This window comes from Zalophus californianus, chromosome X (assembly GCF_009762305.2).
Source record: "Zalophus californianus isolate mZalCal1 chromosome X, mZalCal1.pri.v2, whole genome shotgun sequence".
NCBI classification, from domain to species: domain Eukaryota; kingdom Metazoa; phylum Chordata; class Mammalia; order Carnivora; family Otariidae; genus Zalophus; species Zalophus californianus.
This window is the reverse complement of record NC_045612.1, coordinates 41,269,968-41,292,104: the sequence shown is the minus strand read 5'-3', so window position 1 is coordinate 41,292,104 and position 22,137 is coordinate 41,269,968. Positions and strand designations below refer to the sequence as shown.

General features: G+C 37.8%; 2 protein-coding genes across 3 annotated transcripts in view; both read left to right on the top strand.

Annotated features, from left to right (window-relative positions):
* The window catches only part of RADX (RPA1 related single stranded DNA binding protein, X-linked), an 88,741-nt gene extending 77,386 nt beyond the window's left edge, over nucleotides 1–11,355 (top strand). For both annotated transcript variants that reach the window (XM_027607506.1, XM_027607505.1), the window contains exons 13-14: nucleotides 1,935–2,102; nucleotides 10,055–11,355. In XM_027607506.1, coding sequence (XP_027463307.1) covers nucleotides 1,935–2,102; nucleotides 10,055–10,185 — 299 coding nt within the window. In that variant the 3' untranslated portion in view covers nucleotides 10,186–11,355. The remainder of the gene's footprint in view (nucleotides 1–1,934; nucleotides 2,103–10,054) is intronic.
* A 5,312-nt stretch (nucleotides 11,356–16,667) lies between these two features.
* Nucleotides 16,668–22,137, top strand: part of RNF128 (ring finger protein 128) — a 109,406-nt gene continuing 103,936 nt past the window's right edge. Inside the window, exon 1 of the mRNA XM_027607521.1 lies at nucleotides 16,668–17,384. Coding sequence (XP_027463322.1) covers nucleotides 16,979–17,384 — 406 coding nt within the window. The 5' untranslated portion in view covers nucleotides 16,668–16,978. The remainder of the gene's footprint in view (nucleotides 17,385–22,137) is intronic.

The following is a 22,137-nucleotide window of genomic DNA, read 5'->3' as shown; positions in this document are numbered from 1 at the left end:
AGTTAAATTTGGTCTTAGAATCAAGGAAATAAGAGGGGCGTCTGGGTGGCTCAGTTGGTTAAGCGACTGCCTTCGGCTCAGGTCATGATCCTGGAGTCCCGGGATCAAGTCCCACGTCGGGCTCCCTGCTCAGCAGGGAGTCTGCTTCTCCCTCTGACCCTCTTCCCTTCTTCCCTCTCGTGCTCTCTATCTCTCATTCTCTCTCTCTCAAATAAATAAATAAATAAATAATCTTTAAAAAAAAAAGAATCAAGGAAATAAGATACCAGCATGTGCACTTCCACATGAGTTTTGCAACATTGCTTAGAGTTACGGGGTAGTTATACTTCTTATACTGAATTGAAATCCTCAGTAAATTCTAGATACCCTGACCATTATAGTTTATGAATACCAAATTTTAGTTATCCTTAAAACCTTTAAGTAGCCATTAGTTGTATGTTAAATTAAAGCTGTGGAATTTTAGTGTCATTTGCCCATAAAAAGGAAAAATAATAGGGTGCCTGGGTGGCTCACATGGTTAAGTGTCTGCCTTTGGCTCAGGTCATGATCTCAGGGTCCTGGGATCGAGCCCTGCAACAGGGTCCTTGCTCTGTGGGGAGCCTGCTTCTCCCTCTCCCTCTGCCTGCCACTCCTCCTGCTTGTCCTCTTTCTGTCAAATAAATAAACAAAATCTTTTAAAAAATGCACTTGTTTTTCTGGATCAGTTTACAGCTTAACAGGAAGGAATTTGTTTACCTATCATTGGCCTAAGCACAGTAGTTAAGAATTGCTGTAGCGATGAGTAGAGGAGATATTAAGATCATAGAATCTATAAAACTTGCTGGCTGAATATCGGAAGAACAAAAGGAAGGAGTTAAGGATAACCTCCAGGGTTCTGTTTTGTGTGACTGGGTAGAATTCATAGGGTTTTCAAGCTGTGCTCTGTGTGTTTACCCTTCATCCAGTCAAGATGGTCTCCTTACTCTGATCTATAATTTTGGCTACTCCCTGCCCCACCTGAAATACCTTCTCTCTGTTTATTTAAATGCTATTCATCCTTTTGTACCCAGCTCAAAGCCTTGCCTCTAAAAAGTTTTCTTTTTAAAAAAAAAAAGAAAAAGATTTATTTATTTTAGTGAGAGAGCATGCAAAAGCAGGAGGAAGGGCAGAGGGAAAGAATCCTCAAGCCAACTCCCAGCTGAACACAGAGCCTAACGCAGGGCTCAATCCCAGGACTCAGAGATCATGACCTGAGCTGAAATCAAGAGTCAGACATCTGACTGACTGAGCCTCCCAGGCACCCCTACAAAGTCTTTTAGATCCACCCTGGTAGACAGTGACGCATACAAAGAGATGACCTTCACAGGCCAGGATTTACTTTGGTTGTTCCCCCATAGTCCCTTTTCTACTGCAACCTTTTATAGCCCTAATGGTGAGTAAATGAAGTTTGTATTGCATAATTAAGGACAGATGGGACCTTGTTTCTACCATCCCTGGCTTTGCTTGAGTCATACATCCTTAAGTGCAAATGGCAATAAGGGAACCAATAGTCATCTCTGAATTATTCTATTCTGTAATGGCCCCTGACATAATGACCAAGAAAAATATGCTACATGTCTTCATTTATGTGACCAAGCCATCCTATGGATATTAAAATTTAAACCTTCTATCAGTAGGTAAAACATTTTGGTTTTTTTCGTTTTTTGGTTTTTGGCAAAACATTTTGGATTGTTATTTCCAGCAGTGGTGATAGACTGCACTAAAGTGTCTCCTCTTTCAAACATTTGCATGTATTCATAAAGTTTTGCACAGCAAAGGGTTTAGTCCCTAGCTTTGAAACCATGCATTTACATGTGTGAAGCTATTTGGCACATGTCAGGATCAAACCAGCAAACCTGGCCTCATTAGCCTCCTGTACTAACCCACTTTTAACAAAGTGTCGTTTTTCTATACAGGTCTGAACCATGAGATCGCAATTGATGTTGCATTCCTGCCCATGTATTGTCCAGAAGATCTCCGAACATCTCAAATCGACACATTACTAACCTGCATGAATTACAGCTGTGTGTATCCGCAGGATGGGCCTGGAAATGACACACTGGTAGGTCCAAGAGCACTTGCAGGTAAGACAATCTCAGTATTCCTTTCACTCAGAAGATAAAATTAATATTGTAAACACTTCTAATCTTAAGATGTGATTATATAAACAGTTCTAGCCTTAACATTCAATATAATTTAAAGGGTTGTTTGGTAAATGTACCCCAAGACTTATAAATGAGAATATATTTTAAATAAAATTGGACAAATTTATGGTTTTTATTCCAGGCAGACATTAAGAATGTTCTCTTATAATGCATTTCTAAAAGTACATATTCATTAGATTTAAGTGGTATGCACATGGAGCAGTGCCAATTCGACTCTTCTCTCCTTTTAACTCAGGCGAAATGATTTGTCTTTCACTTTACAGTTGCCTGAAATTTTAAGACCTCCATAGTGTAGTACAGTATGGTTGTTTTCTCTTATAAATGTTTAGTTATTCAAGTGCTGTGCAATAAATTCCTTGAGGACTGCTAGGAGTTCATGTAATCCCAGTAGTGAAACCCTTCCACCAACTAATTGTTTAGGCTGCTACATAATTTACTGAACTCTATATTATTTCTATATTCCTGTAAAATTATGTATCCAGTTATAATTATCCACTTCCTATTGTCATCTCTATTTCCCAAGCAGGTAGTAAAGTTTCTAGCAGTTCTCACTGAGCTTAAAAGGATATTACATTTAAAAGAGCTTTTAAGACAGCCTTTATTATCTTGGGATTTTGTGGTGGGTCTTTCTAAGATGATGAAACTCTTGAGTGTATATTGTTTTTAAACAAGTCTTATGAGGTGCGCCTGCTGATGAAGTAACTTTTGGCAGTAATGGTTACTGCAAACTGAACTTGAATATCTGATTTTATGAGTCTTTTATTTTTTCCACAGTTCATTTTGGAGATGATATATTAGTTGACTTTGCAGTATTACTTCCTATATTGCAGCTCTTTAGACTTCCAGAAAGTCCAGATTTCTTAATTAGTGCCCTAATATATAGTTCAAATATTTGTGTATTCATTTTCTTACTGCACATAACATCTACTTCCATCACATTTCTTCTGCTATGTGTATATGTTATTATTGATATGAAATATCAAGGCAAAATTCTCAGTTGCTAATGCCAGTTGTTCTCCAGAAGTCACTAACATAGTCACCTGAAAAAACCTAGTATCATTCTGCCAAAGCAGTTAATATTTGAGACATGAAGGGCAAGAACCACTTGAAAAGTGATGTGGTAATCAAAAGCAAGGTGATTTGTTTCAAATAGAATATGTCCCAAACCGTTTGTTGAAGAGACTTTTTCCCATTGGATATTCATTCCTGCTTTGTTGAAGATCAGTTGACCATAGAGTTGTAGGTTAATTTCTGGGTTTTCTATTCTGTTCCATTGATCTATGTGTCTATTTTGTGCCTGTACCATACTGTTTTGATAACTACAGCTTTATAATATAACTTGAAGTCCAGGATGTGATGCCTCCAGCTCTGCTTTTTCAAGATTGCCTCAGCTATTCTGGATCTTTTAAAGTTCCGTATAAATTTTAGGATTGTTTCATCTAGTTCTGTGAAAAATGCTGTTGGTATTTTGATAGGGATTGCATAAAATCTGTAGATTGCTTTGAGTAGTACAGACATTTTAACAATACTTGTTCTTCCAATCCATGAGAATGGAATTTCTTTATGTCATCTTCAATTTCTTTCATCAATGTTTTATGGTTTTCAGAGTACAGGTCTTTCACCTCTTTGGTGAGGCTTATTCCTAGGTATCTTATTATTTGGATTGCAGTTGTGATGGGGTTGTTTTCTTAATTTCTCTTTCTACTGTTTTCATTATTACTGTATAGAAATGCAACAGATTTTTGTATGTTGTTTTTGTATCCTGCAACTTTAGTGAATTTTTTTATCAGTTCTATTTTTTTTTTTTTTTTGGTGGAGTCTTTAGGATTTTCTATATATAGTATCATGTCATCTGCAAATACTGAATGTTTTACTTCTTCCTTACCGATTTGGATGTCTTTTATTTCTTTTTGTTGTCTGACTGCTGTGGCTAGGACTTCCAGTACTGTGTTGAATAAACGTGGTAAGAGTAGTCATCCTTATCATGTTCCTGACCTTAGGGGAAAAGCTCTCAGTTTTTTCCCATTTAGGATGGTGTTAGCTGTGGGTTTTTCATATATGGCGTTTGTTATGTTGAGGTATGTTCCCTCTAGAACTACTTTGCAGAGGGTTTTCATCATTCATGGATGTTGTACTTTATCAAATGCTTTATCTGTGTCTATTGAAATGATCATATGGTTTTTAGCCTTTCTTTTATCGATGTGATTTATCACGTTGATTGATTTGCAAATATTAAACCACCCTTGCAACTGGGAATAAATCTCACTTGATTGCCCACACACACAGTCTTAAAGTTAAGTACACATAAATGGAATTATAGTAAACATAATTCCATAACCACCTTTTTCCTCTTGACAATGTAACTTGAATAGTTTCCATGTTAGTATATAGAGAGCTACTTCATTCATTTTAATACCTACAAATATTTCACTGTGTGGATGTACCAAAATTTACTTAATCAGTCTCCTAGTGATGGGTGTTGAGATTGTTTTCAAATATTTTGGCTCTCAGCAAAGAGTACTGCAATAAGTATCTATCTGTCTATCTCTGTGTGTGTATACATAATCTTTGTGCACTTATACACATATCTGTAAGATGAATTCTTGGAAGAGAAGTCACTGACTCAAAGATGTAGACATTTAAAATTTTGGTAGTACTGTCACATTGTCATCCAAAAGATTTATACTGATTTACACTTTTACCAAAAGCAAGAATGCCACTTTACTCACACCCTTAGAAATGCTAGATATTGTTGTTCTTGTTAACTTTTTGGCAGACTGGTGGCAAAAAAAGTTATATCACTATTTTCATTTGCATTTCTTATTTATTTCTAAGCTTGAACATCTTCATAATGTTTGTTGGCCATTTATATTTCTTCCCTCTATGAAATTTTATATGCTAGTTTTATTTTTTCCATTTTTCTATAAGAATGTTCTTTTTCTTATTAATTTATAAATTTTATTTACATATTAAAGGAGTTAATCCCTTATTGTGTGTTGCAAATACTTTTATCCTGTTTGACTAAATTTGTTCAATGGGAGGCTTCTTTTGGTATTTTAAGTAATTTTATTTATATGTACTCAAATATATCAATCTTTTATTTTTGTGGCTACTGGTTTTATGCCATAGTCAGAAAGACATCACTTAGTCCAAGATTATTTCTTTTTAAATTCAGTATGGGTTTTTGGTACTTTTATAGTTTCATTTTTTTACTCATATCATTTTTATTATGACAAAATTTACATAAAATTCACCACTTTAACCATTTTTAACTGTACAATTCAGTGAAATTGAGTATACTCACAGTGTTGTGCAACCATCACTGCTATCCATTTTTAGAACTTTTTTATCATCCCAAACAGAAATTCTGATACCTTTAAATAGTAACTCCCCATTGCCCCCCTCTCCCCCGCCCTTGGTAACCTCTGTTTTACTTTCTGTCTCTATGAATTTGCCTGTTCCAGATAACTCATATAAGTGGAATCATACAGACTTTGCCCTTTGTGCCTGGCTTATGTCACTTGGTCATCCATGTTGTAATATACATCAGAATTTCATTCCTTTTTACAGCTGAAGAATATTTCGTTGTATGTATATACCACATTTTGTGTATCCATTCATGTGTTGATGGACATTTGGGTTGTTTTTACCTCTTCGCTATTGTGAATAATTCTGCTATGAATATTGGTGTATGAGTATATCAAAGTCTTTGCTTTCAGTTCTTTTGGGAATATACCTAGGAGTGGAATTGCTGAGTCGTATGGTAATTCTGAATTTAACTTTTTGAACAACCACCAAACCATTGTCCACAGCAGCTGCACCATTTTACATTCCCACCAGCAATGCATGAGGATTGCAGTTTCTCCACATTCTCACCAATACTTGTTATTTTCTGTTAGTTTTTTTTTTAACAAACCACCCATCCTGAAATGGTTTCTCATTTTGGTTCTGATTTGCATGTCCCTAATTATGAATGATGATGGGCATCTTTTCATGAGCTCATTGGCCAGTTGTATGTCTTCTTTGGAGAAATGTATATTCAAGTTCTTTGCCAATTTTGAACTGGATTATTTAGGGTTTTGTTGTTAATATGGCTTAATTTTCACCATTGAAAATTTTAATCCATTTGGAATTTATTTTGGTATGGAAAGTGAGAAATGGACACAGCTTTATTTTTTTCCAAGTGGTTAGTGGTATTTCCCAAATCATGTATTGACTAATGCTTACTGAGATGATGTCCTAATTAGTATCATCTTTATGAACTACAGATACACACACACACACACACACACCCTCCTCCTCTTTGAACACATTGAGTTAACATCTCCATTGATAAACACTTCAGAAGCATAACATGATACAGAAGAGTTTTAGCACATGTAAGAAAACAGTTTTATTATTCTCTAGGTGATCAGGGTTTTCCGTATTCCTTTTGCAGGCAGGAATACCGCACTGGGTTACAAGAGAGGTTAGATGGTGCCGCAGTTACAAAGCCACTTCAAAGTCTCAGTGACTTTTAACACAATGGATGTTTATTTCTTGCTCAAGTTAAACCTGATGCACTAGTTATTAGCATTCTTCTCAGCGGTGATTCAGGAAGGCCGTCTGCTTCCATCTTGTTGCAGCTTCAGCAGAAACAAGTGGCTTCTAGGGCTGTGTAGGCAGAGCAAGGAAGAGATGAAGGAGATGTTACTTTTAATTATGTTAGACTGGAAGTGACACATCATTTCTATGCACATTCTCATTTGCCAAAACTTACTTACACGATCCCAACCTAGCTACAAGAGATGCCGAACACTTTGGCTTCCCATGTGACCATGAGGAAACGGAGTGGAGAACTTCTACATAGCACTGCCTTTGTCACCCTCACTGCATGCATCTGTGATGTTTCTAAAAAAGTACGGTTTTTACACAGTTCTAACAATTTAAAGTGAAATGTAGAGAAGCTCATTTTATAGGTAAAAATCTGTAGTCCTTTTAAGAGAATCCCTATGTGATATAAATAACAACATGCTAATTTCATACTAAGTTTTCTTAAGTAGAAAATGATTGTTGCTGGGGCACCTGGGTGGCTCAGTTGTTAAGCATTTGCCTTCGGCTCGGGTCATGATCCCATCGTCCTGGGATCGAGCCCCGCATCGGGCTCCACACTCAGTGGGAAGCCTGCTTCTCCCTCTCCCACTCCCCCTGCTTGTGTTCCCTCTTTCACTGTGTCTCTCTCTCTGTCAAATAAATAAATAAAATCTTAAAAAGAAAAAGACAAGAAAATGATTGTTGCTAATACCTGAGTTCTTGCTCTGTGTCAGCCACTATTCTAAGTGCTCTACATCCTGAGTATTTAATCTTCACAACATTCTCTGATGTAGTACTAGATGAGCAGTTTGAGAGGTCTTCATTTGCTCAAAGCATTAACACAAGTAGGCAGAGTCTCTCACCCAAACAGTAGATTTACTTACACTTTATGTTGCAGGGACTCTGTAAGTGATTACTTGTAAAAGTCAATTTATGATAACAACTAGAATTATTAAGGTCTGGGTTGTTGCTGTTAGCATCAAAGCTAAAGATCTCGAAATCTTTCCAAAGCATCTAGGTTAAAGTCCATCCCATTCAAAGAAGAAGAAAGTTATATAGTTATTTTCTAGATTTGTTGTTATTATATTCATCATGCATTAGCGAGTTTGCACAGTTATAAACCGTTCAACAGATTATGTAATATGTCTAGCGGACGTGGCTTTAACTGTGAAGCTAACAAAGACTAAGCCTGAGAAGCCCTCACTTGCTTCGGTACTGTATATATAAAGGGGGCTTCTAAATAGTATGCCCTTCAGGCCCCACAAAAGCTAGATCCACCACTGGCTTTTAGGTACAGTTTTACAGAGATGTAGCCCTAGCATACAAAGGTTAAGAGCACATGCCTTGAGGCCAGACTGTGCAGATTAGAATCACCATGAGACTTTGCATAAATTTCTTAACCTCTAAATGTTTTCATTTTCTCATACATAAAATGAAGTCTTTGTCATGTGTAGCCACTGGTGTCTGTGATCCGTTAGCTCAGCGGTGGTCAGTTAGTGCTTTGGAAGAGTTTCTTTAAACACCTGGAGGACAGAAAGGGAAAACAAGGACAAAAATGATCTCCAGTTTTTGCCATTGGATCTGTGTTCAGTGTTTACCCAGGCTGTTTACAACCCTGTCTTAGCTTTCACTTCCTGCTCTGCAGAGCCTGCAGATGGTCAGCCAGAGGTGAACAATTGGAGTTTTTCTCAGGCCTTTTCTGAGTATGCATCCAGCACTGGGCATACATGTAGCCTTCTTGATGCCCCAGTGTACACAGGAGCTTTTAAAAAGCCCTTATCCCTCCCACATGTGTCTTTTCCCAACCCGTTCCTCCTCAGGCTTTTTGATCTGTCTATTGCTTGTCCCGGCTTTATACTTTGCCCTAGCTGCTCTGGCTAGTGTTTTTGCCTTCATATGCTTTCAACAAAAGCCACTGGGGAAGCTACCCCAGTTGTGGGAATGCCCCCAATCAGGTGAAACGAAAGCAAGCTCTTGCATCTGCCCTTGAGGGAACTGCCTAACAGGTCCAAACTCACAATGTCTTCGAGAATAAGTTCTGCATCGCATCGTCTGGTACTAGCCACCTACAGCAGGAGTGCGAGCTGCCGGCTTCATGGCTGCTGCTGATACAGGGAGTAGATGGGCAATTTAAAATACCACAACATGGGGCACCTGGGTGGCTTAGTTGTTAAGCGTCTGCCTTCGGCTCAGGTCATGATCCCAGGGTCCTGGGATCCAGCCCCGCATCGGGCTCCCTGCTCCGTGGGAAGCCTGCTTCTCCCTCTCCCACTCTCCCTGCTTGTGTTCCCTCCCTCACTGTGTCTCCCTCTCTCTCTGTCAAATAAGTAAATAAAATCTTTAAAAAATAAAAAATAAAATACCATAGCGCAGGGCGCCTGGGTGGCTCAGTTGGTTAAGCGACTGCCTTCGGCTCAGGTCATGATCCTGGAGTCCCGGGATCGAGTCCCACATCGGGCTCCCTGCTCAGCAGGGAGTCTGCTTCTCCCTCTGACCCTCTTCCCTCTCGTGCTCTCTATCTCTCATTCTCTCTCTCTCAAATAAATAAAATCTTTAAAAAAAAATACCATAGCGCATTCTTACCACAGTGCAGCAGCTCTCTCTCTATTCATCTTTCCCCTGATTGTTTTAAGTTTTTGTATAGATTCCAGAGTTCTGCAGAAGTTGATCTGAGAGTTTTTGTCAGCCTGTAAGTTGCTTTAGTGGGGGGACACAGCCCTAAAACTGCCTACTCCGCCATATACAGTAGTGTCCCTCCCCTGATCCATTTTTGATAAAGCTTCTTGAGAGTATCCAAAGCTAAGTGTTATAGTTAATAAAGCTGCTCCAAAGGAAATATACTTTGAAAAAAACTTCAATTACATATATGCATTTTGCTTTACGTCTTGTAAGTTTTGTAAAGAATTGATAAATTTCAAAATAGAAAAAAAAATGATTGTTGTACTCCCTTGAAGTGTAAACAATAAGTTGTTTACTTGGTACCATATAAATAACCTTGAAAATATATAGACTTACTCTACTCCACCAAAAAGATTCAAGAAGTAAAAATAACTAAATATGGCTTTGGAATACCAGCCCATATCTTGACATTGGTAGTAGCATCTGTGTGATATAGTCATTGTTATGTGCAGAAGTTACCATAATGTAACTTCGATGAACGTGTGATAAATTGGAGGGAAAAGGGAGATGAGAGACATTGTTAAGGCTATAAGAAAAAAAAAACATCAGCTTATGTGATACTAAATCCAAGTAAATATTTAACTATTTTACAATACTTACCATCTGCTTTTTACTTTTAGGTGATATTATAAAGGCTGCGAGTAAACTGGATAGAGTGCATATCGTCGGTATCTTGGATATCTGTAATTTGGGTAACAATAAAGTAGAAGTCTACCTGCACAGAATTTATAGTCCAACTAATACTTCTTAAAAATTGGCAAGTGAAATGATTACAGGCTCTAAGGAGGGCACTGCTTTAAAGATATTCTGTCATTTTGTTGGTAATTTCAGCAACTGTTTTTTGGCAAGAATATTACATAAGCTCTAAAGTTATTAAGTGGTTTTATGTTCACCTTGTGTTTGAAACTAACACACTTCATTTTAAATTCGTTCCTGAAAAGTTCATCGAAACAATTTTTGTGTATCAAGAAAATCTACCTTACTTCTATATATTTTCTTGACTTGTAATCATTTGTGTTCACTATTCTATTTGTGAAGTGCTTTTATTCTCAAGCCTCAGCCAAAGGCATCCTGACTTACAAGAGTAACTTCTCGTGAATATTTAACATCCTTCCACTTTTATTCACCCGTAGTGGGAAATTCTGAATTGCTAATTTGAAGATTAAATTCTCCTAAAATTTGGAGAGGTCCTGGAGGTGTCAACCTGCATTTTTCATGACTGTGGTGGTTACTGTCATTTTCAAAAAGCACACATGGAATTGTTATCGTCCAGTTGCCTTGGTCCTTAGTTTGGTCAGCTGTACAATGAGTGTGTTAAATTGTCTTAAGACTTTCCACTCTTTATTGTGACTTCTTATCCTTTGACTTTCTAAATGTTTTGACCAGTGCGTGAACTTAAAAGCCAGAGAGGCTACAATAGGTCTCTATTTTTGCTGTATTCATTTGTAGTTTTGGTACATGTAATGTGAGTTTAAATAGTGAAATTTTATCTCATATTAACATTTTAAGTGTGCATATTGAAAATATAAAACAGTGACTAAGGGGATTTTATTCTGGTTATCTATTATACTTCATTTTAACTGTAAATCACCATTCCACATTTGCGAAGCCCTGTGGTTGACAGTTATGTGGTTAGTTAGATGACCAAAATGACCATCACATGAGTTAAAAAGTATTCAGTGTCAAGATCAATCTGAATCTAGTTAAGCAATTACCTTGTGGGTTTTATTCTAGCCCTATGGTTCTGTGACTTCATATACTATGTATTTTAAATGTTTTGGGCAGCTCATGAATCTAAAGACAGATGCTGTACTTTGTTCATAAAAGCATTCCACCTTCTGTTCCTTATAATTGTGTTTAAATGTTAATTAAAATAGTGAATCCTTCTTGCGTTAAAATTTTGAGTGTATTATTAAAGTAAAAACACAATAACTTTTTTGGTCTCTTGTCTCATTTTTAATGTATTTGACGGCCCTCCTCCGTATTTTTTGGCCAATAATAGACCTACATATACTTGCTAAATGAGCCAATATAATTCTTCCCTATGGATTGAAGACTTGTTTATCAAATGGAATCTGGGTTTCTGTATTAAACCATTATAAACTTTAAAAGGCAGTTCAATTTTACTGACATGTAAATGTTGGGGAAGGGAAAAATTAATACTTACATGGCTATTGACTAAAAACCTCAGGCTGAGATTTCAAAGCTACACACTTTAACAGGTATAATTTCTGTTCTCATATTGAATGAAAAATATGAACAATTTTTGAAAATTTAGGATCTTTAAAAACAACTTTCCTGGCAATTTATTTTGTATTCTAGAAGTGTTTCTATCTAAATTTGGAGTTACATTTCTGTGTCCACATTTCTGGTTGTTGTAAAATGGGAGAGCTATGGGAGCATTTCCTAAGAAAAATACCAAACTACCCTCAGAAGAACTTACCTACAAGTGACAATATGTGTTCATTAATTCCAAAGCCACACAAATATATTACTGTGATGTCACCTTCAAATTAAGGAATCAGTTAGTAAATTATGAAATATTATATAATCTACTGGAGAACCGCAGTCTCTCTCTTTAGATGGCACATGAGATATGCACATTGAAATCCTGTAGTAAGCTATTAAAGAATCTGAGTATCTGCTCTTCTATTTTTATTTCTTTATGGAATTACCCTGCATTCATTTTATTCATATTAAGAAAAGGACTTTTAAGAAATGACTGTCACTCTTATTTGATGACAGTAATAACGTTTGATATTTTTAGCTATACACCCTCTGCCAATATGGACATAGGTTATAACCAATTCTTTTATTCCAAAGGCATTTCTATGGTTTACACTGCTTGCTGTTTCACTGGTTTGCTTTTCAGGTACATTTCCTTCTTTTTTTCTTTCTTAAATATTGCTACCAAAGAATCTGCAGGTACACTGATGGGAAGTGAAGTATGTATTATTCAGTCCTGATTATTTTATTTTTTTTAAGATTTTATTTTTATTTGAGAGACAGAGAGAGGAGAACACAAATGGTGGGGAAGGGCAGAGGGAGAGGGAGAAGCAGACTCCCCCACCCAGGAGGTTGCCCAATGAAGACTCGATCCCAGGGACCTTGCAGATGAAGAGTAAAATTCTAGGGATGTGAACCCAACCAGCTAGTAGGAGCCTAGATCCCTGATATTGTGGAACTGCCATACCAGCTTTGTACTTCTTACCTGTTTGGGCTGTTACATGAGGGAAAAACAAACTATCTTGTTTATGTCACCACTATTTTGGGTCTCTGGCAGTCCAACCTGTATACTACTAATGCAGGGGGCAGAAGTGAAAGCAAGGGGACCAGCTCGATGACAAATGAGATTGGGAGCAGCTATAGTCCACATAAATTTCAGAGATAACATTAAAATATAGATTCAGGTGTCTTGCCCAGTTCTAATGATCCAGTTCTTAACAAATTCTCCCTGAAAGAAAAAAATTTTAACACTCACAAAATTCTTCCCCTCCCCCCTCAAGATCACAAAGGCAATTTCTTAGTTACCAAGTAAAATGTAGATGACTTTCATGTATCTTTGCTGTCATATGGTCCTAGGCATATTTGACTTTGGACATCGAGTGATTCTGTAATATCAGATCTCAGTTATTTCTTTTATTCAGCTTAGGCTAATATTAAAATTAATTTTTATTCCTTTTGAACATACACCAAGTTAGAGTCACCCAGCCCACAACTGGAAGTTTGCTATGAACAGTCAAGGGTTACCTGTATTCTATTAGAAATGCAGCTGTGCTTTCTCATCTTTCAATGGTGGGTTTGCCATAACTGTTGTTCAGTCATATGGAGAAATTTGAAATGTTCCTTGCCTAAGAGATGAACAATTCCCTTCTCTATGCCTTTGTTAATATTATGTACCTTTGCTAAGATAGTTAATATTTATTAAGGTACAAGTAATCAAAAAAGTCCAGGAATATTAGATGTTTGAACAATACTGTATAGCCGTGGTTCTCAGACTTGGCTTCATATTGGTATTACCTGGCAAGTTTTAAAAAATTACTATGCCTAGGTGTCATCCCCAAGTTTCTGGTTGGTGTAGCCTGGGCATCGAGGTAGTTAACAGCTCCCCAGGTGATTCTAATGTGCAGACAAGATTGAAAACCCCTGCTATATAGTACTGTTTAAAGCACTTACCAGTTTTATTAAAGCTCAAGCTTTACCCAATACTTTGAACTTAACCTCTCCTTTAGGTGCTACAGTTTCAGCTACTCTCAATGCAGTTTCATCATGAATTGTGCTGAAAGGAAGGAAGAATTAAAAACTGATAGTTTCTAGGGGCGCCTGGGTGGCTCAGTCGGTTAAACATCCGATTCTTGATTTCGGCTCAGGTCATGATCTCAGGGTCATGAGATCAAGCCCCGTGTTGGGCTCCACGCTCAGATCAGAGTCTGTTTGAGATTCTCTTCTCTCTCTCTCTCTCAAATAAATAAAATCTTTTAAAAAACTGATAGTTTCTAAACAACTTTTATTTTCAGAATGCTAGCATATCAGGTCTGGAAAAGACCTTGTGGGTAAATAAGTTCTAATCCAACCTCTTTTATTGTGTAAATGAAGAAAAAGTCCCAGAGAGGTTTTTATTTTTGAGGATGTAATAGTAGCTGTTGCAGAATCAGCACTTATGCCAACTTCAGGTTTGCAATATACTTCAAAAATGTTCAGACTTCTACCTAAAGTACAAACCAACAAATATAGATTGTACCATATGTAGGCGTACACTATATAGATAATACAAATATAGATTGGAAGCTGAAGCACAACGAGGTTGAAATAAAATGATGGCGCAAGTCTGTCAAAACTACAACTAGATCCTGCACCATTTTCATCATGTACAAGTTCATGATCTCAAGTTCTTAAATTGTAAAGTGCATAAGAATTACCTGGAGAGCTTATTTAAAATGTGAATTCCTAGATATTTCCCTCAGATTCTGATTCAGGATGATTGGGGGTGGGACCCAGAAATCTTCATTTTTAATAAAATTCCGAGTATAATGTAGGTGTTCCACAAACAAAACTTTAGGGGCACCTGGGTGGCTCAGTCAGCTAGGTGTCTGCCTTCGGCTCAGGTCATGATCTCAGGGTCCTGGGATCGAGCCCCACGTCAGCCTCTGCTCCTCAAGGAGTCTGCTTCTCCCTCTCCCTCTGCCACTCCCACTTGTGCTCTCTCTCTCTCTTTCTCAAATAAATAAAATCTTGAAAAAAAAAACTTTAGAAACACTGAATAAGCACTAGACCACTCACACCCCAGCAAATTACCTTAAGAGTTAACAGAAAAATTACATTGGTGGGTGTTTATTGTTCTGGGACTAATTTTACTTATTTGCAAAATTTTTAAAAACAATCTAAGATTATCTTTGTAAGTTACAACTCTCTCTCTCTCTCTAAAAGTCATAAAAGGAAACATAAATGCACCTATGTACAAGATATATAATGCTGGTTACCATATAAAGTCATGCACTTCAACCTTCAGAGCAATTTTAAAGAGTTTAGTAAAATTATCTTTAATAACCAGCACTGCCACAAAATGTTACAGGAAAGTTGTCATTTTTAAGGCCTGTAATGATTTAACTTCTACAAAAAATATAATGTGAAGATTTGAAACTATTAAGTTACGATGAACAAAACTTAACTTCTAATGGATTTAGCTAATTTCTCACTAATCTGTTTTTAAACTATTTCATGAGAAGTTTCTCCTTGAGAAGCAATTTGATACCTGGTAGGAAAAACGAAATAAAATTTCTAGGACTTGATTAATTATTTGCACGTTGCATGCTAATGTTGCATTTATCAGAGATGTCTATTGGCAATCAGCAAACTAATGGTTTTAGCAATAGTAACACTTCCCTTTTCAATTTGACAGTTTTCTTTGTCCAGTGAGGACAGGCTTTATTTTGAGTTTGAACATTGAAATCATAGTCTCAATAGCAAAATAATAAACTATTTGCATTTACTTTTAAGTAGATCACAAGCTAATACACCTAGACCTTTAAACTTTCCAGTTCAATTCCATGAATAATTATTAACTGATTACTATGTGTAGGTGTTTATAATAATAGATAGTGGGGAGAGGGGATACACAGATGAGTAACCGACAGCTATAATAGGATAGAAAGGTTAAATCTGTAGCGTGCATCTGTTGGGATTTATTCATCAGTTTCTATTGCACATTTCCTGAACTCCTCCCTTCTGCTGAATAGTGTTACTGTTCATTCCTACCGCAGGGTCCACTCCAACGCTGTTATCTCAGATGCCTAAGGATAGACAAGAAGTAGGGGAAGAAATATCTTCATTGATTATCTCGTTCAACAATGTCTCCTACTTTCCTATTTTCTGTTGTCCTGTTCCCTTGGCTCTAGTAGTCTTTCTGGTTCCAGACTACTTCCCTTGGACTTCAGACCACCATTGTGCCTGCTTTCCTTTTGACCTGGTGTCCTCGGCTTCTCTGAGAGCCTGATGCCTGTTTGTCTCATTTGCTGACTCTTGGCCCAGACTCCTGATATCTCTATCTTGTTGTCCATTTATCTACTTCTTCACCAGCCCTTGGCACATATAGCAATCTCCCTAGTCCGGCCACTTGCCCAGACTGGTTAACCCCTCAGCAATACATATCAGTTGCACTCCTGATTAAAAGCAGAGCTTATAATAAAGGAAGTGACAAAATAAAAAGTCTGTCTAGACATCTGAAAGCACTAGAATTAAAAATACTAAATATTCACAATTAAACCTTGACCAATCTTTTGTTACAGTATAACACATGGGACATAACAATTAATGGAATGCAGCTACTCAGGTATCGGGCAATCAACAAATATTTGAGTGCCTACCATGGGCAAGGCACTGTACTTGGAAGGATCCCTAGCCACTGAAATATGTTTACTTTTCAATGGATAAACAAGGTGGCAGAAGATATTCCTTGGGGAGCCTGTTAAGAAAAATTCCACAAAGAAAAGGGGGAAAGGCTATGAAACCAATTCCACTCCTACCATAGCAGTTAAACTTCTGGATCTTAACTCCTGGCTGAACTGGTTGATAGCATATTTTAGCAGGGCTTGGAAAATCAGTTTGTTTTAGATATTCTGAGAGAGGTGACTTGCAGCCTCGTCACGTGGGATTCCCAAGAGTCCAGTTCCTCATTCCGATCCACTCCATGTTTATGAAATTGCATTAGCTGGCACATTAAGAAAAAAATCTCAGTGCAAGAAGTCATCCAATCCTGATAAGTTGACATGTAGAATAAAGTTTATGGTGTTATTTATTGCTAAGGTAGTCCTGGTTAAAGGTTACATGTGTACAGCTGGAGGAGGGGCAGGCAAGGGAGAATGTAGATAACTAAAGTGAAATAGAGCTGATGTATTCAGAGCTTACGTTGCTAGAGGTGAGATCAGTTACCTACTCGCAACTGAAATTTCAAACTTCTGCTTAGTAGGGACCTGAGTGGACAAATGGTGACTGATAGTTGGAAATACCGGCAGACATCTTAAGTTTTATGCTCAGATGAACGAGCAATGAACCAGGAGAGTAAGTCCAGTTGTTTTCGGCTGCTTGTAATTTTTACCTTCTTATTTAAAATCACAGCGTCTTTTTCAACGAATGCCTATGTGACTGTGACTTATTACAATGAAACCAGCAACTACACTACAACAGAGAGGTGTGAATGTGGTGTTTATGGATTAGCTTCGCCAGTGGCTAACGCTGTGGGGGTGGTGAGCATCCCTAAGAACAATAACTACCAAGCTTGTGACTACAACACTGAGTTTACTAATACTAACAGTCCCTGGATTGCGCTGATAGAAAGAGGTAATTGTACATTTTCGGAAAAAATTCAAGCAGCGGGCAGAAGAAACGCAGATGCTGTTGTGATTTACAATGCTCCAGACACTGGCAACCAGACGATACAGATGGCCAATTTCGGTAAGTAATGTCCAAGTACCAAAGAGGGTTTATGTCTTTGTTTATCTTAAAATGGTATTTCCATCTAGAATTACTCTAAGATCTGGCAATGACATTGTAAAACAATTTACTTAATTTTTTTTTTTTTTTTTTTTTTTGCCCAGCACTACTTGGAATCACTTTACTATTATTACTTAATATTTGTAATTAATTTGCTCCAAGGACAAAAACAATTCATGAAGTGATCCCTATCTTCTTTCACAAGTTTCTTAGTTGTATTAGTTTGCTCACTGTTTATTACATAACTGCTTTTTATGAAAATGTACCTTACCTCTGAACATTAAAGAAAACATAAATATTGTATATCCATTTTCAATTTGTGCTTTTCAGTTTGATTCATTTTCTTAGGCAGAAAGGATTGTATGTATTCAAGTATGCAGTAACTATAAAACTGATTAATTATTATGAGTAAACAATAGCATATTGTAAGTATACAAAATGTTTACAGAAATGAGAATTCGACTATCTGCTGTGTATGAGATTTGAATCTGTTTGTGGGACTAATACATATAAAACTACTAAGAAAAATTATACATTGGAAAAGGCATGGTAGAAATAGGATCACACTGAAATTTACATCAAAAGTAAAAGTTGCCCTTAGAAGTATTTACTTAGGACTTCATAAGTAAATATAATCATCTAATTTATTAACTTCGTATTGGAATTTACTTCCGAGAATTACTGTTTTTATTTTATTTGTTTTGTGAAACAATGCCACTTTCCAAGTATATGGTGTTTAAACTAGTAAAGAGCTAGATTTCTTACCCAAGTTTTCTAAACTATGGGCAAGAATGGGTATTTCTAGCCCCAGATGGCTAAAGAAAAAAGAAAAAGAAGGTAAGAATTTCAAACAGGGTAAGAGGTGCAAAAACACAATATCAGGATAACTGGTTATCACCACCAAACTTGGCCCCTGAGGAAATTAATGTAAATTCAACACATTTCAGAATTATAAAAGAGAGAAAATCAAATTTGTGTTAAGAATAGTAGCGATTGGAACATGCAGGAAATGTGGGAAAACCAAGCTGTTGTTTCTCTGGGTATCAGAATGCCAGGTAAAGACGGTCTTTCAGCCATACAAAATCATCATAAATGTACAAAACGCCACTCACTAACTTTTGTAATATATCCTGGACACTCCCAGAGCTCAGGCATTCACACTTTTTTCTTTTGGAGTTCAGAGAACTCCAGAAGCCTTCCCTGTGTATTCCTACATTTTTACAGGTGACTTTTATTTTTGTAGAAATAGAGACAGCCTTCTCATGAAAATCAGAAACTCAACCTGTTCTGAGGAACCTACTTCCCTAATGTTTCAACTTGGATTCCGAGTGCTCTAGGTTTCCTTTTGCATGGACAATCGCCTTGTTTTCACTCCCCTGCTATTTTTGAAGTGTAAACAGTACCAAACTAAATAGCAGTCCTGTTTTCAAAACTTGCTTTGCAACGTGCAGTAGGGGCCAACATCTAGTGGAATGTGGGGACCCAACCACTGATTTGAAAAGATTTACCAAAGGTCATTTATAGTAAATCTCGCCAAAAGGCATGCACACCGTCATCTGAACATCTGACTCCAAGCAGAGTATTAAAAACAAGGCAGTTACATTTAGCACTCAATATGTACTTCCGGCGTACTCAAGGATACGTGATCAAAAACATTTTTTAAAGCTACTGCATTGTCCCTCTTTTCAAATAAGTGCATTGAAAAAGAGAGCATAATGATAGTCATTGTAATAGTTTATATTTGTTGCCCTTTACTATATGTCAGGCACTGTTGTTGGGCCTTTATTTTATTTTTTCACTTTTCCTATTACCACTTTATTTTTTTATTTAAATTCAATTAGACAACATATAGTACATCATTAGTTTCAGAGGTAGAGTTCAGTAATTCATCAATCTTATATAACACCCACTGCTCATCACATCACGTGGCCTCCTTAATGCCCATCACCCAGTTACCCCATCCCTTCACCCCCTCCCCTCCAGCAACCCTCAGTTTATTCCCTAGAGTTAAGAGTCTCTCATGGTTTGTCTCCCTTTCTGATTATTGATCTTTAACATTCAATGTTCTCAACCCCGAAGAATTAAAATTGTAAGTATAGTGTTTTGCAGTTATAAGACCTGTCAAGTAGCGTGTTATTGGAGTTCTCCCTTCCCAGAAATTTCCCTTACACAGAAATTATTAGATGATGCAGTCAACAAACAGTGAAGCAAGTGTGGATACAAAAACTCTATGATCAACTTCCGGACCATTAAAAACCGAGTCACTATTTTGTAACAGAAGCCAAAATGGTGTGAATTTTTGCTGTCTTTTCATTAGTGTTCTGGGTTTGTTTGTTTTTTTTACTTTTGTATTATTCTTTTTTATTTGTTTAATTATTATGTTCAATTAGCCAACACATAGTACATCATTAATTTTTGATGTAGTGTTCAATGATTGTTTAAGCACAGAGGGTGGGGCAACAAATCCTCCTCCTCCTCCTCCTCCAAAACCTCCCGGCTTCATCTCCATCACCTCAACTTTTATCACCCCTAAAAACCACCTTTTCAGAAAATTGCACTCTGGCCCCCTCAGGGCTGTAGCACCCTTTCCGTCCTGCCCTGTTCCACTTACCTCTGCATTCCTTCGGTCCCATTTTTCCATGCTGGGCCTTGGGAGCCTTTCCACAATGTTGTGCCTCCTTGCTTACTGATGTCGATGCCCTCTGACCAAAGACCCCTAGGGGCAGACCTGTAGCTGGAAAAGTTAGGTTTATTATTTACTGCAGCAAAGGGAGAATACGCACCATGGGACGCCATGGGGCACATCAATAAGAGGGTGGTAGAAGGGACTTAAAGGATTTGGGCTTGCTTTCGATGATCTGGACGAGGGTTTAGGGAAGCAAGCCATTTACCAACCATCCCAGTTCCCCTGGGACTGAAGGATTTCCTGGAATGTGGGACTTTCAGTGCTTAAACCAGGAAATTCCTGGGGAAACCAGGCTGAGTCAACTACTCTAGCTGGTTTTGTTCTTGGTTTAGAGGCTATCAGAAAGTGGGGGCAATTCTGCGACTGGATTTCTAAATCAATCTTCTCTCTAAATGGGGAAGACTGACCTGAAGCTAGAGCAGTAACTGGTAAAGAAACAGCAGTCACTTGTGTTAGCCAGGATAGGAGATGTTTGGTAATTTTTGTGGATTGGACACTGTTCATCTTTTGACTATGTTCAGATATGATGGTGGAGTGGTCTTATTTTTGTCTTCATCTGTCATGGTTGCAGAGCGACCTTCCCTAATGTTGATGTTCTGTGAGACTATGTTCAACAAGAAAACACCAAGGCCCAATTAATAGTGGCAGGCTGGGTTCCAGATGTCAGAGGCTGCTTGTCTCTTTCTCACTGACAATACACTATGCCCGTGCCTTACTGTGGTGCAAATACATTCTCCTCCCACTGCCCACCACCACCGCCATTTTATATTTCTGGGCCTCCTCATCCCCTCTAGGCTGCCTTCAAATTCCCCAACAAACATAAAGGATGCCTCTGCACTCCTTGCCTCTCATGGTTTCATGATGTGGGTACAGAGTGTCCTTACTCCTGGGCCCAGTCTATTTATAGCCTCCCTAGTAGCAGGCTTCTTTTTTCTGAAGGGGACAACTTCGGTCTGAGAAGAGTGTCCACTGAGGAGGAATAATGGATAGCCTAATGCTTGGAGGTGAATCTTTAATTCAACGTTGTCCAATTTGCAGTCTGTTTTGACTTTGCCCTTTGACGGTGTTGGAAACAGGAAGATATGCTTATGGTATCCTTAAGTAATGATGTAACATCTTAACAACCCTTCCCAAATGTTCCAGACATCCATCCCGTTCTGTCCCAGACATGCAAGAAAAATCAAGAGGCCCATTATGAAAGTCTAAAATTTAGAACCTGTTAAGTACTTACTGGATAAGTAAACAGGTCCTGAAAGTGAACTATGCTATTAATAGGTAAATTGCCTTAAGAAATGCTTAGGTTTTAATGCAGTTTATCTCAGCCAGGTCAATAATCTGGAGGGGATAAAATGGTTCTTACGTTTTTATCATTTCAACTGTGTCAAATGAAGGGGGTCTCAGGGTAAGGTTTGAAGCGTTTCAGAATCCTCCAATCTCATCAATTCCTGACCAAGTAAATGTAGGGATAGGAAGGATTTAATCAGAGCAGCAAATGCAAATGCTAAATGTTTTGGGAAAATTTCTTCTAGAAATGAAAGAGGAAATAAACACATAGTACCTAAATGGAGAAAATAATTTAAAAACTTCACTAAGGTTAGACTCAGATATACACATAAAGAACTTAATTCAAGAAAAGTAATCAGTTCCGCTTCAAAGGAATCTCACATCCGTCCAGTTGTACCATCTCCAAGACTTTATCCTCAGACCGTTCCAACAACTTCCTCACTGATCTTGCTTCTCTTGGCCCCTTCCAAGCCGATCCCCACACTGAAGCCAAAGTGGCTTTTGAGAAAAGATAAACCACACCCTGTCTAAAATCTTTTAGTAGCTTCCCATGGCACTTAGAGTAAAGTCAAACTCCCTCCCATGTCCTTACCTAGCCGTGAATCACCTGGTTCCTGCCTACCACTCTGACCTCATGTCCTCTAACCTCCCCGCCTCCCCACCTCCACTGCCCCCACCCACCCCCGCCACTCCCTCAGCTCTAGCCACACTGGCTTCCTTTCAGTCCCTCCATTCCTCTGAACT